This window comes from Pseudorca crassidens, chromosome 4 (assembly GCF_039906515.1).
Source record: "Pseudorca crassidens isolate mPseCra1 chromosome 4, mPseCra1.hap1, whole genome shotgun sequence".
Classification (NCBI taxonomy): Eukaryota; Metazoa; Chordata; class Mammalia; order Artiodactyla; family Delphinidae; genus Pseudorca; species Pseudorca crassidens.
Genome location: NC_090299.1, coordinates 1,319,880 through 1,346,993, shown reverse-complemented (window position 1 = coordinate 1,346,993; position 27,114 = coordinate 1,319,880). Strand labels below are relative to the sequence as shown.

Here is a 27,114-nt window from a genome sequence, read left to right as displayed (position 1 = left end):
TAACTAATACCCTAGCAGGAACTTTTGGTAGAAATTGGCAAGCTGAGTCCCAAATTTGTAGGGAAATGCAAACAGCTAAGAAGAGCCAAGATAGTCTTGGGAAAAAGCACTATTGAAGGACTTAGTCTGTTGGATATCAAGACTAATCATGAAGCAATAGAAATTACGAGGAATTAATTCATCAGTACCAAGTAGTGTCAATTCAAGGATAAGCAAATAGACAAATGGTCCAGGATAGGGAATCTACAAACAGACCTGCACATGTGTGTATAAAGTGCATGTTCTCTGAGAGGGAGGGCTCATTACATAAGGGGCCAGTGCATCTTGACCCCTGTTTCACACCATATACAAAAATAAATTTCAAATGAATTGTATATCTGAATATAAAAAGTAAAACAAAGATTGTAGAAGATACCATAAGAGAATATCTTCAAGGCCTTGAGGTAGTTAAACATCCTTAAACAGGACACAAGATGCATCAGCCATAAAGGAAGAGATTGATCAATTGGGCAATAGTAAAATTAAGAATTTCCATTTATGAAAAGACACTATTGGACTTCCCTGGTAGCGCAGTGGTTATGAATCCACCTGCCAATGCAGGGAACACGGGTTCAATCCCTGGTCCGGGAAGATCCCACATTCCGCAGAGCAACTAAACCTGTGCACCACAACTACTGAGCCTGCGCGCTACAGCCCATGAGCCACAACTACTGAGCCTGTGCGCCACAACTGCTGAAGCCTGAGTGCCTAGAGCCCATGCTCCACAACAAGAAAAGCCACCGCAATGAGAAGCCCGCACACCTGCAACAAAGAGTAGCCCCCGCTCGCCCCAACTAGAGAAAGCCTTTGTGCAGCAACAAAGACCCAATGCAGCCAAAAGTAAATAAAATTTTAAAAAATAAATAGATAAAAAAGACACTATTAAACAAATAAAAGAACAAGCCACAGAGGGGTAGAAGATATTTCCACTAAATATAGCCAACTAAAGAAAACCCTGTCCAGAAAAATGAATTCCTACACATCAAGAAGAAAAAGACATACAAACCAACGTTTTAAATGACAAAAACATGAACAGGGTTTAATGAAAGGAGATATACAATTGGTCAATAAACATTTGAATCATGTCTGACTTTATTAGTCAGGGAAATACACACTAAAACTACATTGAAATGTCACTTCACATTTGCCAGAATGGCTAAAATTAAGACCTAGGAGAACATGTGTTGGCGAAGATGTGGAACAAGGAGAACTTTCATGTGCTGCTGATGGGGACAAAAACCATTGTGTTTACCTTGGAGAACTGGCTGGTATCAGCTCTGCTACAGGTGACCCAGCGCCTCTCTCCTCTTTACGTACATGTTCAACAGAACCGTGGACGTGTGTTAACCAAAATCTGTGTACCAGAATGTTCACAGCAGCACTCTTTGTAATAGCCCTGCAGTGGAAACAGCACACGTGTCCATCAGGGGTGGAATGGGTAAATAATTGTCCTGCATTCAAATAATTCATACAGCAGTGCAAGTAAATCATACAACAAGGACCAACCTTAAAACCAGAATGTTGAACAAAAGAACCCACACACAAAGAGTATCTATCCTATTCCATTGATACAAAGCTCAAAAACTGGAAGAAGGGCTTCCCTGGTGGCGCAGTGGTTGAGAGTCCGCCTGCCGATGCAGGAGACACGGGTTCGTGCCCTGGTCCGGGAGGATCCCACGTGCCGCAGAGCGGCTGGGCCCGTGAGCCATGGCTGCTGAGCCCGCGCGTCCGGAGCCTGTGCTCCGCAACAGGAGAGGCCACAACAGTGAGAGGCCCGCGTACCTCAAAACAAACAAACAAAAAACTGGAATAAGTGGTCTTGCTGGTGGAGGCCAGGGGGCTGGTTACCTCTGGGGGAGGGCCAGAGGCCTGCCTGGGAACCTGGGATGTTCCCTCTGGGTGGCAGTACCCAGGTGTGTTCATTTTGTGATAATTTAACAAACCGTGTTTACATGATCTTGTGCTTTATGTACGTTGTATTTTGACTTTTTAAAATTAAATTTAAAACCCATAGTCATATTCCAGTGTTACCTCCCTGACTTTGTGCTCGATAACTGTGATGCAGATGTTGGGGTTCCTAAACTATTGAGTTACACATTTGGAGGCATTTTCCTAGTTTACTGTCCTACATGGTGCTTTACATGCCCTGGATTTATTTCAGGAATTTAAATCTCAAGAGGAATCTTACTTCCGAGCTCATGTGAAGTGCCTTTAGCTCCCAAGTGTACAATAATGATTCTGTAAGGGATTAAAATTAAGACACTTGATAAACTGAGTTTATTATGAGTCTTCATTTTGGAAAATATGCTCAAGATAGACCATTTATTATTAGGACTTTTCCAGCTGAAAATAAGTGTTTGGAATGTTAAAATTAAATGAAGGAATTATATTGGTGATATTTATTCTTATTTTTTAGTTAAATGCTCTGCAAGACCTTCATCCATTACCCAAAATTATTTTGGAATATAGGCAGGTAAGTTAGATTTTTTTTTTTTTTGTCAGTAAGTTGGTAATGAAAGGGGCCCACATGGCACCGTCTCTGTTCACAAAATCCATCATCGCTGAAGTAGCCCTGACAGTGTCCTAAAGGGAATGCAGTTTGTTCACGTGGACCTCATATTAGCACTGCTTCTTGTACCCAGACATGATATTCCTCAGGGCTACAAACAGCCCTGCTGTGAATCAGAGGAGTCGTAAAGGGAAGAGGACAAACAAAAATTCTGAAGGAAGTATTTGGTGTGTCATCCTCGTGTGGCCACAGTGTGACTTCGGCTTCCATCAGCGCCGAGTTCAGAGGCCTGTCACACAAGCCTCCTCCCTCTCCCGGCCTGGTGGTGTTTTATCATCTCGCATTGACACTTACTGACTTACGGACATGCCCCTCTCTCTAGCTACCTTTCTAGCTCCTCCTCTTTTCCCCGTTCACATACCTGCCATCTGTTCACAGGTATGACTTGCTGCCGCTCGGACCATCGTTATTTACTGCTGTCCTTGTTAGGGCTGGGCAGCTGTGTGTGCGTGGGGTTGGGGGTGGTGGTGGTGAGTAAATGGTAGCACCTGAACTGAAAGAGGCCCCACGGGGGACACTGGGTGCTGGGACTCGGGAACTCTCCCTATATCTTTGCAACTTTTCTGTAAAAGGAATTATTCCAGGACAAAGTTTATTTTAAAAGGGGTAGGGTGACGTCTTTCTCTGTTGGTCATTGTTATTTAATTCTGGGCACCACATAAGGCCATTTCAGGGCCTCCTGGAGTCACCTGAGGTGACATCAGTGACACATGCCCAGCACTCTGTGAGACACTGCTTTGACACTTGTTCCTAATTTAAACACTTAAACACAAAGTGATTACTTTTGTCTTGTAATCTAGGTTCACAAGATCAAGTCAACCTTTGTAGATGGATTACTAGCTTGCATGAAAAAGGTAACTAAAGCTAAGAAAAAAGATATCATGATTGGGAATATGGCTTACACATGGGTTCAGATACATGTAGAATTTCTTTAAATAATCTAACATTCTTGAAACTATGAACCATGATTTTGTTATCATTTAGGTCTATAGCATAAGTTGACATTATACCTTAAAATCTCATATTCATGTGGAAGCTCTACTGCTGACCACGTGCTTTCACATCTGTTACTGCATCTCTTTTCCATAGTCATTTGAGGGACATGTTGTTTTAGTTCATGCATGAGGAGTCTGCAGTCAGAGGTGTTCTGTGACTTGTCTGCGGCCACACAGCAAGTGACAGCCCCGGTCTGGGGTGCACAGCCCCACCTTGAGTCCACGCTGTGACCCCCATGGCACGTCAGCCCATGTGTCCTACTGCAGCTTCTGCATAGCCTGAGGGAGAATCTCCTTCACCCTGATCACATGCAGGAATTTGTAACCCCACGGACACTGGGTTGGGAGTGTAGGGCCCGTGGCTCCTGGTTCTCTGGACAGAGCAGTGAGCGTTGTGTGCTGAAGGGGCCAGCGTGTTTGTGACTTCGCACGGCACTGTCAGAGCATAAGCTGATTCTTTCCAACTGATAAAGGGCTCCGTTTCCTCCACGTGGAACCAGACTGGAACCGTGACCGGAAGGCTGTCAGCCAAGCGTCCTGTAAGTCAGCTCTTGTTAAATGCCTGTTTCTGTGTCGGGACTGCATTTTGCCTAGATGTGTGTGTGTCTGTGCACTTTTTGTTTGTTAGAGGAGACCCCATACTGATAGGCTGTGGAGTTTTTTCTGTTTATTTATTAATTCAGCCAATGTTCATTTAGCACATACTATGGGTTTTTTTGTGGTTTTTTAAAAAAATTTTTATGGTAGTGTATAGACGTCCATGTCACTCTCTCACTTTGTCCCAGCTTACCCTTCCCTCTCCCCGTGTCCTCAAGTCCATTCTCTAGTAGCACATACTATGTTTTGGGCACTTAGTGGGGGATCAGGACACTACACGTGTGAAGTGTTGAGTTAGTGGGGGGGTCTTCACATCCAGAGAGTCACGCACTCTGGTGCTGAGGGCAGGAGGGACAGACACCTCTTCCCACCCCATTCTTCATTTTCAGATTTGTACTGGACAGGTGGCTTCCCCAGATTCTCTCTCTTTTTTTTTGGCTGTGTTGGGTCTTTGTTGCTGCGCGGGCTTTCTCTAGTTGTGGCGAGCGGGGGCCACTCTTCATTGTGGTGTGCAGGCTTCTCATTGCAGTGGCTTCTCTTGTTGCAGAGCACGGGCTCTAGGTGCATAGGCTTCAGTAGTTGTAGAACACGGGCTCAGTAGTTGCAGCTCACGGGCTTAGTTGCTCTGTGGCATGTGGGATCTTCCCAGACCAGGGCTCGAACCTGTGTCCTCTCCAGGTTATCTCTTGCTGAGCTTTATTCCCTTCCAGAAATTTCTCACGTCTCGGGCTTGCGGGTAGCACTCCTCCCAGGTTTTCTGGGATGCTGTAGTTTTACTTATTTATTTTTCTGTTATTTCAACTGAATTTTTTGAAAAAGGAGATAAACATCATGTGTGCATTTGGCCCCCACCTTTGACTCAAAGTGTACATCATCATTTTAACAGCTGCATTGTACTCTACTTAGCGGCTGTCCCTACTGAGGGTCATTTAGATCGTTTTCAGTTTTAATTATTTTGTATGTGCCATAAACTTACTTGTACGAATAGTTTTGGTATGTTTTTCTGTTGATTTCCATAGCATAAATTCCTGGAGGTGGAACTTCTGAGTCAAAGTGTTTGTGTATTTTTAAGGCTTTGCATTGCCAAATTGTCCTCCAGAGAAAAAAGAGTTTTACGTTCCCAGTCAATTTGTAAAGTGTTTGGTTCCCTACATCCTTGCCAGTACAGGGAGTCTTCATTTTGATTACTAGTTCATGGCTTGATCTTTAAATATCTGTTCCTTTAAACATTAAGTGAGGTTGACTATATAAAAGTTAATCTTCTGTGAGTTGTCTGTTCATGTCATTTTGCACATGTCTCTGGAGGATGTATATTTTTTTCTATAGGTATGGAAAAGCTCTTTATATAATAAAGATCAACCCTTTGTAAAATACTGAGTTCTTTTTCTCCGTTTGTCTTTTGCCCCTTAATTTTTAAAATATATAACGTTTGCTATACTTAAAATGGCTTTTTCATTATACAAATAATATATAATTCTAAAGACTTCAAACAATAGATAAAAATATAAATAACAAAGTAAAAGTCACCTGAAATGCCACATCATTAACATTTTAGTGACCATACTCTATTTCTTTATGCACACACGTGTGTGCGTGCACTCACACTGCGCACACATTTACATGACTGGGATTATATCATACATGTTTTTTATTGCAGACACTCCCTCACCACACCCATATCTCAGCCCCTCACCCTCAGGCCCGGTGCCATTGGAAGCTCATGTTAGCAGCCTATAGAGTGTACATCCATATTTTCCTCCAGATTTATAATAAAATCTTATACAGACCCATATGTATCTATACATACATACATATATATATATATGTATATATATATACACACAGAGACACAAAATGACTTTGTCATTCTTATTTTACAGAATTAGAATTCTATTTTTCTGCCTCTCGCTTTTCTCTCTCAGCAACAGCTCGTGGAATCCCTGCAGTTCCTCTGACAGGGTCCTGTTCCACCTTTTTTAAAAATTGAAGTATAGTTAACTTGCAATATTATATTAGTTTTAGGTGTACTACATAGTGATTTGATATTTTAACGTTACACGCCATACAGCGTTATCACAATATCATTGACTGTATTTCCTGTGCTGCACATTACATCCCTGTGAGTTATTTTAAAATAAATGCCCTGTTTCTCCATGTCCCTTTTGGAGTTGGGACCATCTTTCTTCTTTCCTGATGTCAATGGAAATAATTAATTAACAATCTAAAATAAGATAGAAAAGAGTTTTATTTGACCCAAACTGAGGACTGTAGCCCAGGAGACACAGATTCAAGAAGCACTTGAGTTGTGTTCTGTCAGACTACAAAATGGGGGAGGTGTATGAAGGCAAAATACTCAAGGTTACAGTTAGTTGCATGAGTTGTCTATAGGGAATTATAATTGGATGTGGCAAGAAGTAAGAGTGCTTGTTAAGCATGGATTAGTTGGGGTCTGAGATGGTTGCATAGTTACAAGCGGGGGTGGGGGGGGACCTTGAGACCATAAGGTTGTAGCTGGCAGCTGCTAGCAGATATGGTTTTGAGAATGGCTGGCGGTGTCCTGGAGCTTTATACAGTTCAGGAAATTCACATTCTCAGTGATGTAGGAATGTGTCTGAAACCACATCCACACTGGCCACCCAACTTCATCCTGGATGCCTGAACCACAGTTGCCCCCATTTTGATTTCTAAATGCATTCTTTTCTGTACTGGTTAAAGCAGATGTACAATGCCTATTTGACAGGCCATAAGAGAGGCTGTGCTAGTTAGCATAAAGTTCAAGCCAAATCATGTGTAAGCCAGGATGACTTCTCCAAACCTCAATATGTGAAAATTTCTTCCATCGCCTGATATAGGCATTCAGTGATATAAATTTAATCCCAGGTACTGCTTTCTGGCATTCAGTAAATTCTGGTATGTTGTATTTCACTTTCATTTAGTTCAGAATCTTTTCTAGTATGTCTTCTTTGACCCATGGGCTATTTAGAAGTTTGTTACTTAGTTTCCAAGTAATTGGTGATTTTCCAGTTATCTAACTGTTACTGATTTCTAATGTAATTTCACTGTGGTCAAAGGATATACTCTGCATGGCTTGAATCCTTTTAAATTCATTCAGACTTGTTTTCTTGCCCAGAAAATGGTCTATCTTGGTAACTGTTCCATGTGCACTTGAAAAGAATGTTCATTCTGTTAATGTGGGTGGAATGATTTGTAAATACCAATTAGATCAAGTTGGTTGACGGTGCTGTCCGAGTCTACTATATCCCTGCTGATTTTGTCTGATTGTTCAGTCCATTGTTGAGAGAAGGGTATTGAAGTCTGCAGCACAACTGTGGAATTTTCTTTTTCTCCTTACAGTTCTACCTCTTCTATATCCTTGTAGTTTTTGCTCTTTTATAAGGAGCAGAAACATTAAGAATTTTGTCCGCCTGATGAATTTACCCCTTTATTTCTATGAAATGCCCTTTTTATACCTGGTAATATTTATTTGATCTGAAATATATTTTGTCTAATATTAAAATATTAATTTAAAAATAATTAACAAAATACATCAAAGATAATTTTAGAAATAATAAAATTAATAAAAATGTAATTTAATATTAATGTTAAAATAGCCACTGCAGTTTTCTTTTGACCAGCGTTAGCAGGGCATTTTCCATCCTTTTACTTTTAAACTATCTCATTATATATAAAGTACATTTATTGTAGGAAGTATGTAGTTGGTCTTGCTTTTTTATCCCTTTTGATAATATCTGCCTTTTGATTAGGATGTTCAGTCCATTTACATTTTTTTTGAATTTTTGAATTTTATTTTATTTATTTTTTTATACAGCAGGTTCTTATCAGTCCATTTACATTTATTGTGATTATTCATAGGATTAGATTTAAGTCTGTTATCTTGCTTTGTGTTTTATATTTATCCCAATTGTTCTTTGTCCCCCTTTTCCTCTTTTTCTGGATTTGGATTGAGTTTTTTAATGATTTTTTGATTTTTAATGATTAAAAATTTTTAAAGTTTAAATTCATTAAAGTTTTTTAATGATTCTCTTTTATCTTTTTTGATGTATTAGCTGTAACTCTTTGTTTTGTTATTTTAGTGGTTAATTTAGGGTTCACAGCCTACAACTTTAACTTACCACAGTCTATCTTCAGGTAGTTATGTCATCCCACATATAGTATTGTATAAGAACCCTACACTAGTACAGTCCCATTTCTCCTCCTGGCCTTTGTGCTATGATTGTCTTTTATTTTACTTTATACCTAAGTTATAAATTCCACAATATATTTTATTTTTGTTTGAATAGTCCATATCTCTTAAGTAGATTTAAATAATAAGAAAAATCTTGAATATTTGCCCATGTAAATTTTCAGTGCTCATTTCCTTGTGTACATCCAGATTTCTACTTGGTATCATTTTCCTTCTGCCTAAAGGATACCCTTTAACATTTCTTATACTGTGGGTTTGCTGTTGATGAATTCTTTCAGCATTTGTAGGTCTGAAAATATCTTTATTTCACCTTTGTTTTTAAAAGTTACTTTTGTGAGGTATAAAATTCTCAGTTGAAAGTTTTTTCTTTCAATACTTTGAAGATGTTACTTCACTCTCTTCTCTCATTGTTTCTGCTGAGAAGTCTGTCATCATTATCTTCGTTTCTCCATCTGTAATGTGTCTTTTTTTTCTGGCTGTTTTTAACATTTTCTCTTAATCACTACTTTTGAGAAATTTGATTATGATGTACCTTGGTGTAATTTTTTCATGTTTCTATGTTTCAGTTTCTTGGATCTGTGGGTTTATAGTTTTAATCAAATTTGTAAAATGATTGGCAATTATTTATTCACGTACTTTTTGTGTTCCTTCTTTCTCCTCTCCTCTGGGAACTCCACTTATAATTACATATAGTAGGTCACTTGTATTTGTCTCATAGCTCACTGAAACTCATTTTTCCTCTTTTCCTTGGATATTTTTCCTGTTTCAATTCGGATAGTTTCTATTGTTATATCCTATAGTTCACTAATCTTTTATTTTGTCATGTCAAATCTGTTGTTAATCCCATTGAGTATCTTTTCCACGTTAATTATATGTTACAGTTTTCATTTATAGAAATTTACTTTGGATCTTTTTTATGCCATCCATGTCTCTACTTCATCTTTAATATATTGGATACAGTTGTAGTCACTGTTTCAGTGTCCTTGTCTGTAATTTCAGCATCTGTGTCCATTATAGATGATGTGTCCGTTCAGTAGATGATTACTCTAGTTAGGACTCCATTTTCCTGCTTCCTTGTGTGCGTGGTCATCTTTGTTTGGATACCAGACACTGTGGATTTTACATTATTGGGTGATGGAACTTTATGCATTACTGTAAATATCCTGAGCTTTGCTCTGGGTTAGGTTACTTGGAAACAGTTTTTTCCTTTCTGGTCTTGGTTTTATGATTTGTTGGGCAGGCCCAGAGAAGTGCTTCTTATAAAACTAATTATTCCCCATCCCTGAGGAAAGACCTTCTGAGTATTCTACCTATTGTCTATAGATTATGAGTTTTCTAAGAATGGCTGATGGGGGACTTCCCTGGTGGTCCAGTGGGTAAGACTCCACTCTCCCAATGCGGGGCGCCAGGATTCAGTCCCTGGTTGGGGAACTAGATCCTGCATGCATGCCGTAACTAAGAGTTTGCATGCTGCAACTAAAGAGTCTGCATGCTGCAGCTAAGAAGTCCACATGCCACAACTAAGAAGCCTGTATGCCTCAATTAAAAGATCCCGCATGCCACAACTAAGACCTGGTGCAGCCAAAGTATAAATAAATAAAAGAGCTTAAAAAAAAAAATGGCTGGTGGGAACAGGAGACTTTCCTGTCCCTGTGTGAGTGTTGTACACAGTTTCCAACCCCTTTAGATGGCTTTTTCCTAGCCTTTGGTAGTTTGCTCACAGGCGTGCACTATCAGTTCTCTGTTGGATACTCAGCTCTCTGCTGGGCTCAAGAAAATGATGATTTTATAGATTATCTGTCTTTTCTAATTATTAGGGTGCTTTTCAATTGTATACTTCCCAGGTGGAAGTAGAAGCTCCCATCTAATAATTTTTAATCCACCTAAAACCCTGCATTCTTTCTGTCCTCTTCGCCTCGGAGAGTACATTAATCAGTATTTGTTTTATCAGAACCTCAGTCTTGTGTCCCTCTGAGGTAGTCCCTGAACTCCCCCTTCGTGATGCTTATTACATTGTGGTTTAACTGCCTGTTTACTTCTGTGTACCTCACTGGATTGTAAATTTCATGAGAACAGGGACCTTTCCCGCCTGCTTCACTGACTATTTCCAGGCCTGGCTCTGTACCTGGAACACGGTAGGCGCCAAGTTTTGATTGAATGAAAAACTGGACGTGTGATCCACTCTCAAGTCGTCTTCCAGTGTCTCAGGGTCACCTGGTTCAGGACATCATCGAGATGGCAACGTGTTGACGATGGGGGCCAAACCCTTCTCCGTGCTGGACCATCACGCCTTCGTCCCTGGCCTGAGTTGGTCATTGGTCTCCCGTTGGTCTAGATTCTCCTCTTCCCCTGACTCTGATACTTCAGGGGTCACGCCTGTCAGTCTGTTTTGTGCGTCCCTCTCATGCCTACTGTGTTTTTACAAGACCTTCTCCTGGGAAGGTGCCGAGCACCTGCCAGGAGCCGCATTCTTACCACCTCTTCATCATCTAATACCTCCTTATCAGGCATGGCTTTAGATGTCCCTTCTAATGTTTCCACGTCGACAAGGCCAGTTTTTGTCAATGCCTGCATTTCACTGCAGTGCCATTCGCGGTACTGGCTCAGAATTTATCAACATTTTGTAATTCAAAATATCTGACCTTTCACACTGTATTTTTATGAATTCTCTAGTATCCAGAGTCCTCATTCTTCTTCTAGTTAGTGTTTAAAAAAATTTATCAACATTTTGTAATTCAAAATATCTGACCTTTCACACTGTATTTTTATGAATTCTCTAGTATCCAGAGTCCTCATTCTTCTTCTAGTTAGTGTTTAAAAAAATTTATGAACATTTTGTAATTCAAAATATCTGACCTTTCACACTGTATTTTTATGAATTCTCTAGTATCCAGAGTCCTCATTCTTCTTCTAGTTAGTGTTTAAAAAAATTTATCAACATTTTGTAATTCAAAATATCTGACCTTTCACACTGTATTTTTATGAATTCTCTAGTATCCAGAGTCCTCATTCTTCTTCTAGTTAGTGTTTAAAAAAATTTATCAACATTTTGTAATTCAAAATATCTGACCTTTCACACTGTATTTTTATGAATTCTCTAGTATCCAGAGTCCTCATTCTTCTTCTAGTTAGTGTTTAAAAAAATTTATCAACATTTTGTAATTCAAAATATCTGACCTTTCACACTGTATTTTTATGAATTCTCTAGTATCCAGAGTCCTCATTCTTCTTCTAGTTAGTGTTTAAAAAAATTTTTTTAATGTTACAGTTTTAAAAATGTATTGATTGGAAATGTTAAAATCCAGCCATTGTTTAGCTGGATTTTTGCTTTAGTTCCTTTGTGAATCTTTTTTTTTTCACATCTTTTTTGGAGTATAAATGCTTTACAGTAGTGTGTTGGTTTCTGCTGTATAACAAAGTGAATCAGCTGCACATATACCTATATCCCCATATCCCCTCCCTCCTGCGTCTCCCTCCCTCCCTCCCTATCCCACCCCTCTAAGTGGTTGCAGAGCACCGAGCTGATCTCCCTGTGCTGTGCAGCTGCTTCCCACTAGCCATCCACTTTACATTTGGTAGTGTGTATATGTCAGTGCTACTCTCTCACTTTGTCCCAGCTTCCCCTTCCCCCGTGTGCCCTCAAGTCTGTTCTCTACATCTGCATCTTTATTCCTGCCCTGCCACTAAGTTCATCAGTACCGCTTTTTTAAATTCCATATATGTGTGTTAGCATACGGTATTTGTTTTTCTCTTTCTGACTCACCTCACTCTGTATGAGAGACTCTAGGTCCATCCACCTCACTACAAATAACTCAATTTCATTTCTTTTTACTCATGAGTAATATTCCATTGTATATATGTGGCACATCTTCTTTATCCATTCATCTGTCAGTGGACACTTAGGTTGCTTCCATGTCCTGGCTATTGTAAATAGTACTGCAATGAACATTGTGGTACATGTCTCTTTTTGAATTATGGTTTTCTCAGGGTATATGCCCAGTAGTGGGATTGCTGGGTCATATGGTAGCTCTATTTTTAGGTTTTTAAGGAACCTCCATACTGTTCTCCATAGTGGCTGTATCAATGTACATTCCCACCAACAGTGCAAGAGGGTTCCCTTTTCTCCACACCCTCTCCAGCACTTATTGTTTGTAGATTTTTTGATGATGGCCATTCTGACCGGTATGAGGTAATACCTCATTGTGGTTTTAATTTGCATTTCTCTAATGATTAGTGATGTTGAGCATCTTTTCATGCATTTGTTGGCAATCTGTATATCTTCTTTGGAGAAATGTCTATTTAGGTCTTCCACCCATTTTTGGATTGGGTTGTTTGTTTTTTTGCTATTAAGCTGCATGAGCTGCTTGTATATTTTGGAGGTTAATCCTTTGTCAGTTGTTTCATTTGCAAATATTTTCTCCCATTCTGAGGGTTGTCTTTTCACCTTGTTTATGGTCTCCTTTGCTGTGCAAGAGCTTTGAAGTTTCATTAGATCCCATTTGTTTATTTTTGTTTTTATTTCCATTTCTCTAGGAGGTGGGTCAAAAAGGATCTTGCTGTGATTTATGTCATAGAGTGTTCTGCCTATGTTTTCCTCTAAGAGTTTGATAGTGTCTGGCCTTACATTTAGGTCTTTAATCCATTTTGAATTTATTTTTGTGTATGGTATTAGGGTGTGTTCTAATTTCATTCTTTTACATGTAGCTGTCCAGTTTTCCCAGCACCACTTATTGAAGAGGCTGTCTTTTCTCCATTGTATATTCTTGCCTCCTTTGTCAAAGATAAGGTGACCATATGTGCATGGGTTTATCTCTGGGCTTTCTATCCTGTTCCATTGATCTGTATTTCTGTTTTTGTGCCAGTACCATACTGTCTTGAGTACTGTAGCTTTGTAGTATAGTCTGAAGTCAGGGAGCCTGATTCTTCCAATTCCGTTTTTCTTCTCAAGATTGCTTTGGCTATTAAGGGTCTTTTGTGTTTCCATACAAATTGTAAAATTTTTTGTTCTACTGCTATGAAAAATGCCATTGGTAATTTGATAGGGATTGCATTGAATCTGTAGATTGCTTTGGGTAGTATAGTCATTTTCACAATATTGATTCTTCCAATCCAGGAGCATGGCATATGTCTCCATCTGTTTATGTTATCTTTGATTTCTTTCATCAGTGTTTTATAGTTTTCTGAGTACAGGTCTTTTGCATCCTTAGGTAGGTTTATTCCTAGGTATTTTATTCTTTTTTTATTCTTTTTGTTGCGATGGTAAATGGGATTGTTTCCTTAGTTTCGCTTTCTGATCTTTCGTTGTTATTGTATAGGAATGCAAGGGATTTCTATGCATTAATTTTGTATCCTGAAACCTTACCAAATTCATTGATTAGTTCTAGTAATTTTCTGATGGCATCTTTAGGATTTTCTATGTATAGTATCATGTTATCGGCAAACAGTGACAGTCTTACTTCTTCTTTTCCGAGTTGTATTCCTTTTATTTCTTTTTCTTCTCTGATAGCTGTGGCTAGCACTTCCAATACTATGTTGAATAAGAGTGGTGAGAGTGGACATCCTTGTATTATTCCTGATCTTAACCTGAAATGCTTTCAGTTTTTCACCATTGAGCATGATGTTTATTGTGGGTTTGTTGTATATGGCTTTTATTATGTTGAGGTAGGTTCTCTCTATGCACACTTTCTGGAGCGTTTTTATCATAAATGGGTGTTGAATCTTGTCAAAAGCTTTTTCTGCATCTTTTGAGATGATCATATGGTTTTTATTCTTTAATTTGTTAATATGGTGTATCACATTGATTGTTTTATGTATATTGAAGAATCCTTGCATCCCTGGGATAAATCCCACTTGATGATGGTGTATGATCCTTTTAATGTGTTGTTGGATTCTGTTTACTAGTATTTTGTTGAGGATTTTTGTGTCTATGTTCATCAGTGATATTGGTCTGTAATTTTCTTTTTTTGTGATATCTTTGTTTGGTTTGGGTATCAGGGTGATGGTGGCCTCTTAGAAAGAGTTTGGGAGTGTCCCTCCCTCTGCAATTTTTTTGAAGAGTTTGAGAAGGATAGGTGTTAACTCTTCTCTAAATGTTTAATAGAATTCTCCTGTGAAGCCATCAGTACTAGACTTTTGTTTGTTGGAAGATTTTTAATTACAGTTTCAATTTCATTACCTGTGATTGGTCTATTTATATTTTCTAATTCTTCCTGGTTCGGTCTTGGAAGGTTGTACTTTTCCAAGAATTTGTCCATTTCTTTCAGGTTGTCCCTTTTATTGGCATATAGTTGCTTGTAGTAGTTTCTTATGGTCTTTTGTATTTCTGTGGTGTCAGTTGTAATCTCTCCTTTTCATTTGTAATTTTATTTATTTGAGTCCTCTCCCTTTTTTTCTTGATGAGTCTGGCTAAAGGTTTATCGATTTTGTTTATCTTCTCAAAGAACCAGCTTTTAGTTTTATTGATCTTTGCTATTGTTTTCTTTGTTTCTGTTTCATTTATTTTTGCACTGATCTTTATGATTTCTTTCCTTCTACTAATTTTGGGTTTTCTTTGTCCTTCTTTTTCTAGTTGTTTTAGGTGTAATGTTAGATTGTTTATTGATTTTTGTTGATTGAGATTTTTCTTGTTTCTTGAGGTGAGCTTGAATTGCTATGAACTTCCTTATTAGAACTGCTTTTGCTGCATCCCATAGGTTTTGGATCGTCATGTTTTCGTTTTCATTTGTTTCTGGGTATTTTTTGATTTCCTCTTTGATTTCTTCAGTCATCTCTTGGTTATTTAGCCTCCATGTATATGTGTTTTTTACTGTTTTTTTTCCTGTAATTGATTTCTAATCTCATAGTGTTGTGGTGTCCTTCCTTATCTCTTGTAACAGTCTTTATTTTAAAGTGTATTCTATCTGATATGAGTATTGCTACTCCAGCTTTCCTGTGATTTCCATTTGCATGGGATATCTTTTTCCATCACTTCACTTTCAGTCTGTATGTGTCCCTAGGTCTGAAGTGGGTTTCTTGTAGACAGCATATATAAGGGTCTTGTTTTTGTATCATTCAGCCAGTCTGTGTCTTTTGGTTGGAGCATTTAATCCATTTACATTCAAGGTGATTATCGATATGTATGTTCTTATTACCATTTTCTGAATTGATTTGGGTTTTTTTAAAAAATAAATTTATTTATTTATTTATTATTTTTGGCTGTGTTGGGTCTTCGCTGCTGCATGTGCGCTCTCCCTAGTTGCAGCAAGTGGGGGCCACTCCTCCCTGCAGTGGCCTTTCCCATTGTGGAGCACAGGCTCCAGGCACATGGGCCTCAGCAGTTGTGGCTGGCAGGCTCTAGAGTACAGGCTCAGCAGTTGTGGCACACAGGCTTAGTTGCTCCACGGCATGTGGGATCCTCCCGGACCAGGGCCTGAACCCATGTCCCCTGCATTGGCAGGCAGACTGTCATCCACTGAGCCACTAGCGAAATATCTGGGTTTGTTTTTGTGGGTCTTTTCCTTCTCTTGTGTTTCCTGCCTAGAGAAGTTCCTTTAGCATTTGTTGTAAAGCTGGTTTGGTGGTGCTGAATTCTCTTCGCTTTTGCTTGTCTGTAAAGGTTTTAATTTCTCCGTCAAATCTGAATGTTATCCTTGCTGGGTAGAGTAATCTTGGTTGTAGGTTTTTCCCTTTCATCACTTTGATTATGTCCTGACACTCCCTTCTGGCTTGCAGAGTTTCTGCTGAAAGATCAGCTGTTAACCTTATGGGGATTCCCTTGTACGTTATTTGTTGCTTTTCCCTTGCTGCTTTTAAAATGTTTTCTTTGTATTTAATTTTTGATAGTTTGATTGATATGTGTCTTGTCCTGTTTCTCTTTGGGTTTATCCTGTATGGGACTCTCTGCACTACCTGGACTTGATTGACTACTTCCTTTCCCACGTTAAGGAAGTTTTTGACTATAATGTCTTCAAATATTTTCTCAGTCCCTTTCTTTTTCTCTTCTTCTTCTGGGACCCCTATAATTCAAATATTGGTGTGTTTAATATTGTCCCAGAGGTCTCTGAGACTGTCCTCAATTCTTTTCATTCATTTTTCTTTATTCTGCTCCCTGGCAGTTATGTCCACCATTTTATCTTCCAGCTTACTATCCATTCTTCTGCCTCAGTTATTCTGCTATTGATTGCTTCTACAGTATTTTTTTTTTGTGTGTGTGTGTGTGGTACGCGGGCCTCTCACTGCTGTGGCCTCTCCCGTTGCGGAGTACAGGCTCTGGACGTGCAGGCTCAGCGGCCATGGCTCACGGGCCTAGCCACTCCACGGCATGTGGGATCTTCCCGGACCGGGGCACGAACCCGCGCCCCCTGCATCGGCAGGCAGACTCTCAACCACTGCGCCATCAGGGAAGCCCTTGTATAGTATTTTTAACTTCAGTTATTGTGTTGTTCATCATTGTTTGCTCTTTAGTTCTTCTAGGTCCTTGTTCAATGTTTCTTGTATTTTCTCCATTCTATTTCCAAGATTTTGGATCATCTTTACTGTCATTACTCTGAATTCTTTTTCAGGTTGGTTGCCTATTTCGTCTTCATTTATTTGGTCTTGTAGGTTTTTACCTTGCTCCTTCGTCTATAACATATTTTTTTGTCGTTTCATTTTTTTGTTGTTGTTTTGATGGGTGATGCTGTATTCCTGTCTTACTGGTTGTTTGGCCTGAGGCGTCCAGCACTGGAGTTTGCAGACAGTTAGATAGAGGTGGGTCTTGGTGCCTATAGAGGTTAGATAGAGGCCTCTGGGAGGCCTCACTCCAATTACTATTCCCTGGGGTCTGAGGTTCTCTATTAGTCCAGTGCTTTGGACTCGGAGCTCCCACCACAGGAGCTCAGGCCCTACCTACAGCCTGGGAACCAAGATCCTGCAAGCCGTGTGGTGTGGCAAAAAAAGAAAAAGAAGAAAAAAAAAAGGAGCAATACAATAACAAAGAACAAAAATAAATAAAATTAGAAAGATAAGAACTATACTAGGAAAAATTAAAATATAATTGAAACAACTGCAACAAGGTAAAATAAAACCACAACAGAAAAAAGAAAAGAAAAGGAGGGGGGGAACAAGCCAAAAGGAGCAGAACAATAACGAAGTGTAAAGAATAAAATAAGGGCTTCCCTGGTGGCGCAGTGGTTGAGAGTCCACCTGCCGATGCAGGGGACGCGGGTTCGTGCCCCGGTCCGGGAAGATCCCACATGCCGCAGAGCGGCTGGACCCGTGAGCCATAGCTGCTGAGCCTGCACAACAGGAGAGGCCACAACAGTGAGAGGCCAGCGTACCGCAAAAAAAAAAGAAAAGAATAAAATAAAAGATTTATTAGAAAATATATATATATAAATGAATCAACAACAATGAACCAACAAGGTAAAACAGAACCCCAATCTAAAAGAGGAAAAAAGAAAGAAGCCTTGGTGATGGGGGCGGAGTTTAGGCAGGGTTGTAACTTAGGCAAGGGCGGGCTTTGGGGTGGGGCGGGACCTAGGCGGGTGGGGGTTGACGTTCAAGCGTGGGGCAGGGCCTCTCCTTAGGACCTGCTCGGGGAAGGGGAGAGGCAGCACGTGGAAAGGAGGGCCTCTGGAGTGTGGAGTTCCGAAGTTTGGAGGTAGGGCCCTGAGTGAGGGTGTGTGGGTGGGGTTTAGGCCCAGCCGTTCTAGGGGGTCTCAGAGGGGGGTCTCCGAGTGTAGAGGTAGGGCCCTGGGTGGGGGTGTAGGGGCGGGGCTTGGGCTCTCCACGCGGGAGGGAGGCTTCGAGGGCAGATTAGTCCAGGGTGCCCAACAGGCTCCCCAGTGCCTAAGTGGACAGGGAAAGCACAGGGCCCCGTTCTCTTCTGTTCCTTCATGCCCCTCCCCCACTGTCCCTCCTAGGGTCTTCCCCGTCCCCGCTGGACCCCTCACCGTGGGTGGGTCCTGCTGGGTGTAGGAACTCCTTCCCTCCCCCAGCCACCCCTCAGGGGTGCCGGTCCCGGAGGTCCGGCCTTTACTTTTGCTCCCCCTTCCCTCCCTCCCACTCACTCAGGATTCATGTGGCTGGAGGGGGCCTTGGTGGGCAGAGGATCAGGCCCAGGATCTCAGCAGGCTCCTGGGGGCCCAAGTGGGCAGGGGAAACCTGGCCACACTCCCTTTGGACCCTCTGCCCTCCCAATGGTCCCCCAATTTCCCCCTTCGGGTGTGGGATCCCCTCCCTTCCCCCAGCCACCCCTCAAGGGCGCCAGCCCCCTCCTGCCTCCACTTCTCCTCCCTCCTCACTCCCCCTCATGCCACACATCCTACCCTGTCGCTGGGGGTTCCTCCGTCCCCTTAGGTGTCCGTGGTCCCCCACCGGTGCCTGGTAGGTGCCCTACTTGTGCGGAGACACATCCTCCTAGTCCACCATCTTGACTCCACCTCTCCTTTGTGAGTCCTTTTTCCTCTTAGTTTTCTTTATTTTTCTAAATGTATGTCCAATATTTTATTAGCACATTTGTACTAGCCTTTTGGTATGTGAGTTGGAGCCAAATTAAGATTTTGTCATACTATGGGTGATAACTTCAAGATGGTTGATGATTGCTTGACCCCTCATGCTTCCCCCTGCCTTGAGCCTTTGTTCTCCTTACCTCTGTTAGATACCTTTTCCACTCCTAGATCCCTCAGCATATCCTCCTCCAGGTACGAGTGGCAATTTAGTTTTTGGGTTTTTTAAAATTTATTTTATTTTAGTTTTTTGGCTGCGTTGGGTCTTCATTGCTGCGCTTGGGCTTTTCTCTAGTTGTGGTGAGCAGGGGCTACTCTTCCTTGTGATGCACGGGCTTCTCACTGTGGTGGCTTCTCTTGTTGCGAAGCACAGGCTCTAGGCGCATGGGCTTCAGTAGTTGTGGCACTTGGGCTCAGCAGTTGTGGTGTGCGGGCTCTAGAGCGCAGGCTCAGTAGTTGTGGTGCATGGGCTTAGTTGCTCCGTGGCATGTGGGATCTTCCTGGACCAGGGCTCAAACCCGTGTCCTCTGCATTGGCAGGTGGATTCTTAACCACTGTACCACCAGGGAAGTCCCAGCAATTTAGTTTTGAAGACATCTGCGGTTTTCCATGTTTTGTTTATTTGTTTGTTTTTTTGCGGTACGCGGGCCTCTCACTACTGTGGCCTCTCCCATTGCGAAGCACAGGCTCCAGATGCTCAGGCTCAGTGGCCATGGCCCACGGGCCCAGCCGCTCCGTGGCATGTGGGATCTTCCCGGACCGGAGCACGAACCCGTGTCCCCTGCATTGGCAGGCGGACTCTCAACCACTGCGCCACCAGGGAAGCCCTCTGTGTTTTGGCTATAATAAATAAAGCTGCTATAAGCATTGATGTACAGATTTTTGTGCAAACTTAAGTCTTCATTTCTCTGGGATAAGTGTCTAGGAGTGCAATTGCTGAATCATATTTTTAAAAAATATATGCTGAATTTTATGTGCTAATATTTTAAAAGGATTTTTATGTGTTTATTCGTGATGGATATTGATCTGTTCTTATCTGGTTTGGTATCAGAATAATACTAGTTTCATAAAATGGGAAATGTGGAATTGTGTTAATTCTTTCAATATTTGGTAGAATTTGTCAATAAAATCATCTGGGCCCAAAGATTTATTTTTGGAGAGCTCTAAAATTATGAGCTCAATTTCCTTAATATTTATTGGCTTATTGATATTATGTTTCATATTGGATGAATTTTTATTGTTTGTACTTTTTGAGAAATTGGTCCTTTTTTTCTGAGTTGTGAAATTAATGTGTGTGTAATTGTCCATTAGCACTTCCTTATCCTTTTGATGTCTGTAGGGTCTGTAGTGATGTTCCCTATTTCATTCCTGACATTGGTAATTTGTGTCTTCTCTCTTTTTTCTTTGTCAATCTAGCTAGAGTTTTGTCAATATTATTAACTTTTTCAATGAAGCAGCTATTTGTTTCATCGGTTTTTCTCTGTTTTCAATTTTATCAATTTCAGTTTTTCATTATTCCCTTTCTTCTACTTGATTTGGGTGTATTTTGCTTTTCTTTTTCTAGGTTCTTAAGGTGGGGTATTAGATTATTCCTTTAAGACTTTTCCTTTTTTCTCATGTATGCATTTTTAGTGCTATAAAATTTCCTTCTCACTGTTGCTCTAGCTGTATCCCACAAATTTTGATATGTTGTATTTTGTCAAAGGAAAAAGGCCCCAGACAGAGTTAAACAGGCAAGGAAGAGTTTATTCAGGATTATTGCAATAAGGGAGAAAGATTGAACTACTCCAAATGCAGTGAAGACAGCAGGAGATTTATAGCTAATGGGGAGGGGAAGGGGTCAGTGGGTGGAAAATTACTAAGAAGAGCTTGGTGAGGTACGAGGGGTTGGGGGGATTCTTGCTAAACTGCTTGCTAAACTTGCTAAACTCAGCCACAGTTTTTGCCTGTGATATTTGAAATAGTACAGTTCTTGTCTAAAAATTTCCTATCCTGCTAGAGAGCGCAGGCCTTTGTTGGGGCTTTTGGTCAGTGGCCATCAGCATGTCTAGGTTACTGGCTTCTTCAACACCCAGTCTGAGAGTTGTGAAGCAAAAGGAAACCCTGGGCCTCACCTTCATGTAATCCTTGGTCCTGTGGTCCCTGGCCAGTCTGCCTTCCTCTCTCCACTTGCAGAGCTGTCTTGTGTTTGTTTTACACATAATGGCTAGGGTTTTAGTTGTACCAGTGGGGGAAGAGGGGGAGTGTCCGTGCCGTCCTCCTGGAAGTGCAGTCTCCTTATTAGCAGCATTAATGGAACAAAAGATTTGCTTGCACAAGGATGGTTTCAAAACACTGTCTGCTGTGTATTTCATTCCCAGCACCTCTTGCTCCTATGAGACTGCCCACCCTTGGGGCTGAGGCCTCTATTTCTTCAGAAGGAGAGGGGGATACAGCTGAGGATAAAGAAGTCTGTGTTCAGCTCTGGCTTTCAACACAGAACTTGTGAAAGAGCACAGCAGAAACAAGAAAGTATCAGAAATGAAGATCAGAAAGTGTTTGGGGTGTTTTTTTTTTTTTTTTTTAAATTTCAGAAGCTTCCCTTTAAATACCAAGACTCAGAGACTTGTATTTTCAGAGTTTATAAGGTAAGGTATGCAAGATATGCTATATGGGCAGGTCCACTTCACTGGGAGGCATGAGAATGACTTGTGGGCTTGGAGGAAATGCTGAGAGGGAGACAAGCACTAGTGAGTATCTCCAAAAGGGCTCTGGCCTGGCCCCCTGGGGGAGAAGCCCAGAGGAGGGAAGAGACCCCTGTAGACTATAACCCATGGGGATGAGGCTTGGCTTCCAGCCCAGAAGCCTGGGAGTTGCAGGCCAAGACAGGGCATGGGCATTGGGCAGGGACCCTGAAGTGGCTTTCTCCTGCCAAGTCTCTATGGGCCCCAAGGGGCGTGAGTGAGAGCTGGAAAGTTCCTGTGGCCCCTTGGTCCTGTGGTCCTCTGTTGTGGAAATGCAGGACCACCATATTTGTCTGGGTCTGACTGGGCCACAGAGTGGGGCTGTGAGGTGGACAGTCCAAGGTCAAGTCCACACAGAGGAGGCATCTGAGTTTCAGCAGATCAGCAGTGTCAAGCAGAGCCAAGGCCAGGACCAGGTCATCAGGGGAGGGGCCGTTGGATGCTGGCCATGGTGTGATAACAGGCTTCACCAGCAGAAGCAACAAGGGCAGCTGGCCCCAAGCTGGTGACGTAGGACCCACCGCTTCCTGATACCATGCGGTTTGTGGGCTCCTCCCCGCAGACACAGCCTGGGGCGGGAGGAGCATGACTGAGAGGGAAGAAAGGCTGGGCTTTGAGGACTGTGGGTCCTACACTGACTGACTGCTTTTCCCCAGGAGTCTAAACTGGTGATTAAAATACCTCTAATCCACGTATTCGTTCAAATACGTTCAGCTGCAAATGACAGAAAATCAGACTAAATTGATCTAAACAATTAAGGTCTTTCTTAGCATACCTGACTTAGAAGTCCAAGGAAGGGCTGGCTTCAGGCAAGGTTTGATCTATCAGTCAAGTCATACAGGCAGGTCCCTCTTCTGTCCCCCATCTCTCAGCCTCTCGTCCTCAGCATCCCATCAGGTCTTGGGGATACCTGCTTAGTTTCTCTCCATGTAGCTTCCATGAAAGGAAGGGGAAACATCTTTTGCAGACGCCCTCAGCAAGCATCTCCTTGCATCTCTGTCTGGAACTAGGCCACCCTTGAACTAGTCTCATGGCCACAAGATGGGCTCTGCTGGCTGGCGTAAAGAGGGGAGAGCCCTAGTGAAAATCTGAGTGCCATTTTCTAAGGAAAAAGAAAAAGCGTGCTTCAAGGCCCAAAACAAAGGGCAAGATTATGATATTTTTCATGCTCTCAGCAGAAATAAGGGTTACACATTTTAAACCTACTACGTAAGATAAATTGAACCAGTATCTCTTTGAATGCACTGAAGGAGGGTAACGGATATTTATTACTTATCTTTCTAGTTCTAGCAGCAAATGTTCTATTCTGTCTGCCTCTGTGCAGCCGTCCTTACGTTGTTATTTGGAAAAGAGCCTTAGGAAATTTGTCTTCAGGCCCAGACTGTGCCACCAAGTGTAGAGGCCTGGCTTTCCTGGTACAATATTTAAGCCCTATGTTCATCAGTACCTACATAATGTTACAGTAGCTAATTTGGAAAAATTCTAATCATGCTGTTTACATCGTTGGCTTGTGAATTTTTCAGCTTTGCTTATGAATATCCCTCCTACATGGTATTATTTAAATATCAAAATATTTATGAGCAAGATTTTTATAAATCAAATAATTATTGCTAAATCTGTGTCACTACTGGAAACCCAAATGAGATTTTTAAGCCTCTGTCCTTTGTCATTTTAGTGATGTATGACTTTCCTGTTTCTATTTAGAGTGAAATGAGTAGTCCCCTCCTTGTCCACGGACCGCGTCACAGCACTTTTCGTGCATCTCCTTTTGATGGGGACCTTAGCAGCTAGAGGGTACCAGGAGCGAGTACCACTGTGAGCAATGCACAGTGATTCTTTATCCTATTCAATTTCATCTTCTTTTTTAATATTTATTTATTTATTTAGTTGCACCGGCTCTTAGTTGCAGCAGGTGGGCTCCTTAGTTGTGGCTCACCGGCTCCTTAGTTGTGGCACGCATGTGGGATCTAGTTCCCCGACCAGGAATCGAACCCGGGCCCCGGCACCCGGGCCCCGTGCTCCATTGGGAGCATGGAGTCCTATCCACTGCACCACCAGGGAAGTCCCTCAGTTTCATCTTTCAAAGCACTGGTGGTGACCTGCAGCTAAACGGACCATCAGAGCCCAAGAGCCGGCAGGGAGAGGAGCCTGTTCCTAAAGCCACTCTGCCCGACTGCCTCTCGGCCGCACTGGGCCCAGCCCCCTTCCCTGCTAGCAGAGGCTCACCCTTTCTCTGGCGGCCTCTCGCTTCGCCTGCACGGTCCCGCTGCTGCTGCTGGGCCGGGCTGCTGCCTAGTTCTGTCCTTCCTCCTCGCCTGGCTTGGTCCTCCCACATCTGTCCCCTCTCCTCCAGGGTGGCCCCTCAGGGGCCTGTTTCCTGCTCCAACCCCCTCCTCCTTGCTGCTCTCATGCAGCCTGGTGCTCCTCCCTCCTCTGAGCCCACCGCACACGCCACTCCTTCACCAGCGGCTTCCCACTTACATGCTTACGACGCTTGCATCTCTCTCTTTACTTAGCTCTCCTTCAGGTCTCTCAAACAAACAGTCACAGTCCCTGTCTCGGCTCCCTGGTAACTCAGGCAGGACCTGCATGTCTAGGATCACCAAGTACGTGGGGGTCTGCCTCCTGGTCCCCTCTGCTCCCTACTGCCTTCTCATTCCCCCTCCTAGGTCTCCACGCTCTAGTCCGTCCACCAGCCGCCTGTGCAGCAGCCAGAAAACCTCTCAGATGGTAGCCTGATGCTTCTTCAGTCTTTAGCCGCTGCCAGGCCTCTCAGGGGGAAGTCTGGACACCCTGCCTCCTTCTCCAGCCCATTTCCTGCTGCTCCCCACTCACTGATTCATTCACGAGCACGTCATGTGTACCAGGCTGTTCATGGAGCTCGTGCTGAATGGACCAAAACCTCTGCCCTTGTGGAGTCTGGGGGGCTGGAGGGCACGAGCCAGACAGCAAACATACTAAATTAGTCATGATGTGGAAGATGATAAACACTGTGGACAGCACAGAGTCGGGGAAGGACCCAAAGCACAGGGGAAGGTGGTGTTGGCCAGGGCAGTCAGAGCAGGACTGATGGAGTAGGCTGCGTCCTGGGGGGAGCACAGCTGTTCATTTATTCCCGACGGGCCAAGGTGTCTCACAGAGCGCTCAGAAGATGCTGGAGCTGCTGTCACGTAGTAACCAGGACAGAGGAAGCCAGCATGCTGGCTGTGGCCCCGCTGGATCCTCTGAGGACCCACCGAAAAGATGGGGCTGCCGTCACGGTGCCTGTCCGTCTGCAGCCTCCTCCGTGTTTTGCCTCCAGCGTGGAGACTGTGGCCAAACTGAAGGTGGCTGATCCCCAGACCAGCCGTTCTGCCCAGGCCACACATGCTGAGCAGAGACGCTGTGGGCCGGGGCCCATGGGTGCACCTCCTTCCCCGCAGTTCAGACTGTTGCCTGCTTGGCATGTTCACCTACAACTACTGACAATCGAACAGACGCCAAAGTATAGACTTAAAACGTCACCTCTGCACCTTGCCTTTTGCTGAATGTGAAGCGAAGGCCGTTAACATTGAATTTTTCCGGATCAGTTCTCTTATTTTTTCACACATGCCAGAGTTCACCATGAAAACGAATGCTAGGAGTGTGCCCAGTCTTCGTCACTCCAGACACCAACGGAGCCTTGGGCTGTGCAGAGCAGTTGACAGAAGCTGAGAAAAGGGGCTTGCTGCAGAGCACAGCGCGTTTCCTGCAGTGGGTCTCAGCGTCCTGGAGAATCTGGCTGAGTTTGTTACACAAAGGACTTGGAAGTGGTTTTCATACATTTAAGTGTCCACATTAACGGCAGAAAATGTTATAGCTGACAATTTGCTTTCAATTTCCACAGTTTGGGTAAGTTTCAGAACAGTCCCCCTGACGTGTGGTCACATTGCTGTGTGCCCACGCTGATGCTCACTCTAGAGAGTCCGAGAGACTCATGGACCTGGTCCTGCCCACTGCACCTTGGACCCGGGAGAGTAACGTCATCACTGATGGTGGAGCCAGGTTTCTCATGTTGCAGTAGAGAGGAGGTTTGAACGACCCATGTGGTGGATTAGAGTTGGAGACAGCAGTGTGGACTCATGTGTGGCTTCACACAGACACAGATGGCTATACCTAGAAACATTTATAGGTACGACTACACAGGGCAGCATATGCGCACATATCTCCTTGCTCTGTCAGCTGAGAGGGCCTAGAAGCAAGGACACCCCCTAGCACCCAGATCTTGGCTTCTGATACCACCTCCAGTGAAAGCAACCAGGGCTCCTTGAGAAACGGCTGATTCTACGATTGTGGCAGGAAACACACAAGATGAGCCTGGAGCATCCTATAGTGCCAGAGAGTAAGGAAGTGATAAACACACAAACACACTGAAGAGGTTAAGTCAAAGGGACACAGGAGCCAAGGGAAAGAGCTTCCACTGGCCAAAGCTGGAATAATGTGAATAACAAAATAAACAATGTTATGTTGGGTTATAACCCAAAGGATAGAATAAATGTCCATGAGTTCATACGGATATAAATAAGTGACTGAATAAATACATAAATAAGGGAGAAAAGATGAATCCCCCATGTAGAGTAATTTGTGTAGGTATTAATACTTTGCCCTCAAGAAGATGGAGCATAACTCCCCACTCTCTAAGCATAGGGACTCTTTCCAAAGAGTATTGTATGAAAAGAGGAGAAAAAGGTAACTTTACAGTGGAGAAATTGAACAAACACACCTCAGCCAAGTGATCAAGGCCAGCATCAAAAGTGATAAATCATACTGCTAGTAAGAACCCTTATTATTACGATGTGCTGAGACACAATTTACCGCTCCAGCCTTATCCCCATTCTAATCATGAGAAAAGCACCAGACAAACCCCAACTAGGGATATTCTACAAAACTACCCGACCAGCAGTCCTCATTTTTGTCAAGGTCATCAGAAACAAGCAAAGTCTGAGAACCTGTCACAGCCCAGAGGAGCCTAAGGGGACATGACAACTAAATGCAGTGTGGGATCCTGGAACAGAAAGTGGACATTAGGGAAATATTGAGGAAATATGAATAATGTATGGACTTTAGTTAATAATAATGTATCAGTATTGGGTTCGCTAACTGTGACCAATGTACCATACTAATGTAAGATGTTAATAGTAGGGAGAACTGGGGGTGGGATATATTGGCACTCTACTAGCTTCACAGTGTATCTCTAAATCTAAAACTATTCAAAAATTGAAATTTCATTTTTTAAAAAAGGAAGTCAATATTCATTTATGATAAAAGCTCAATAAAGTGAGTATAGAGGGAATGTATCTCAACATAATGAAGACCATATATGACAAGCTGACAGCTAACATCATACTGAGTGGTGAAAAGCTGAAGGTCTTTCCTCTGTGGGCAGGAACAAGACAAGGATGCCCACTGTCACCACTTTTATTTAACATTGTATTGGAAGTCGTAGCCAGAGCAATTAGGCAAGAAAAAGAAATAAAAGGCATCCAAATTGGGAAGGAAGAAG

At 42.5% G+C, this 27,114-nt stretch overlaps 1 protein-coding gene across 1 annotated transcript in view; it reads left to right on the top strand.

Annotated features, from left to right (window-relative positions):
* The window catches only part of POLN (DNA polymerase nu), a 171,642-nt gene that overhangs the window by 74,477 nt on the left and 70,051 nt on the right, over positions 1–27,114 (top strand). The window contains exons 14-16 of the mRNA XM_067734870.1: positions 2,456–2,512; positions 3,409–3,462; positions 4,077–4,142. Coding sequence (XP_067590971.1) covers positions 2,456–2,512; positions 3,409–3,462; positions 4,077–4,142 — 177 coding nt within the window. The remainder of the gene's footprint in view (positions 1–2,455; positions 2,513–3,408; positions 3,463–4,076; positions 4,143–27,114) is intronic.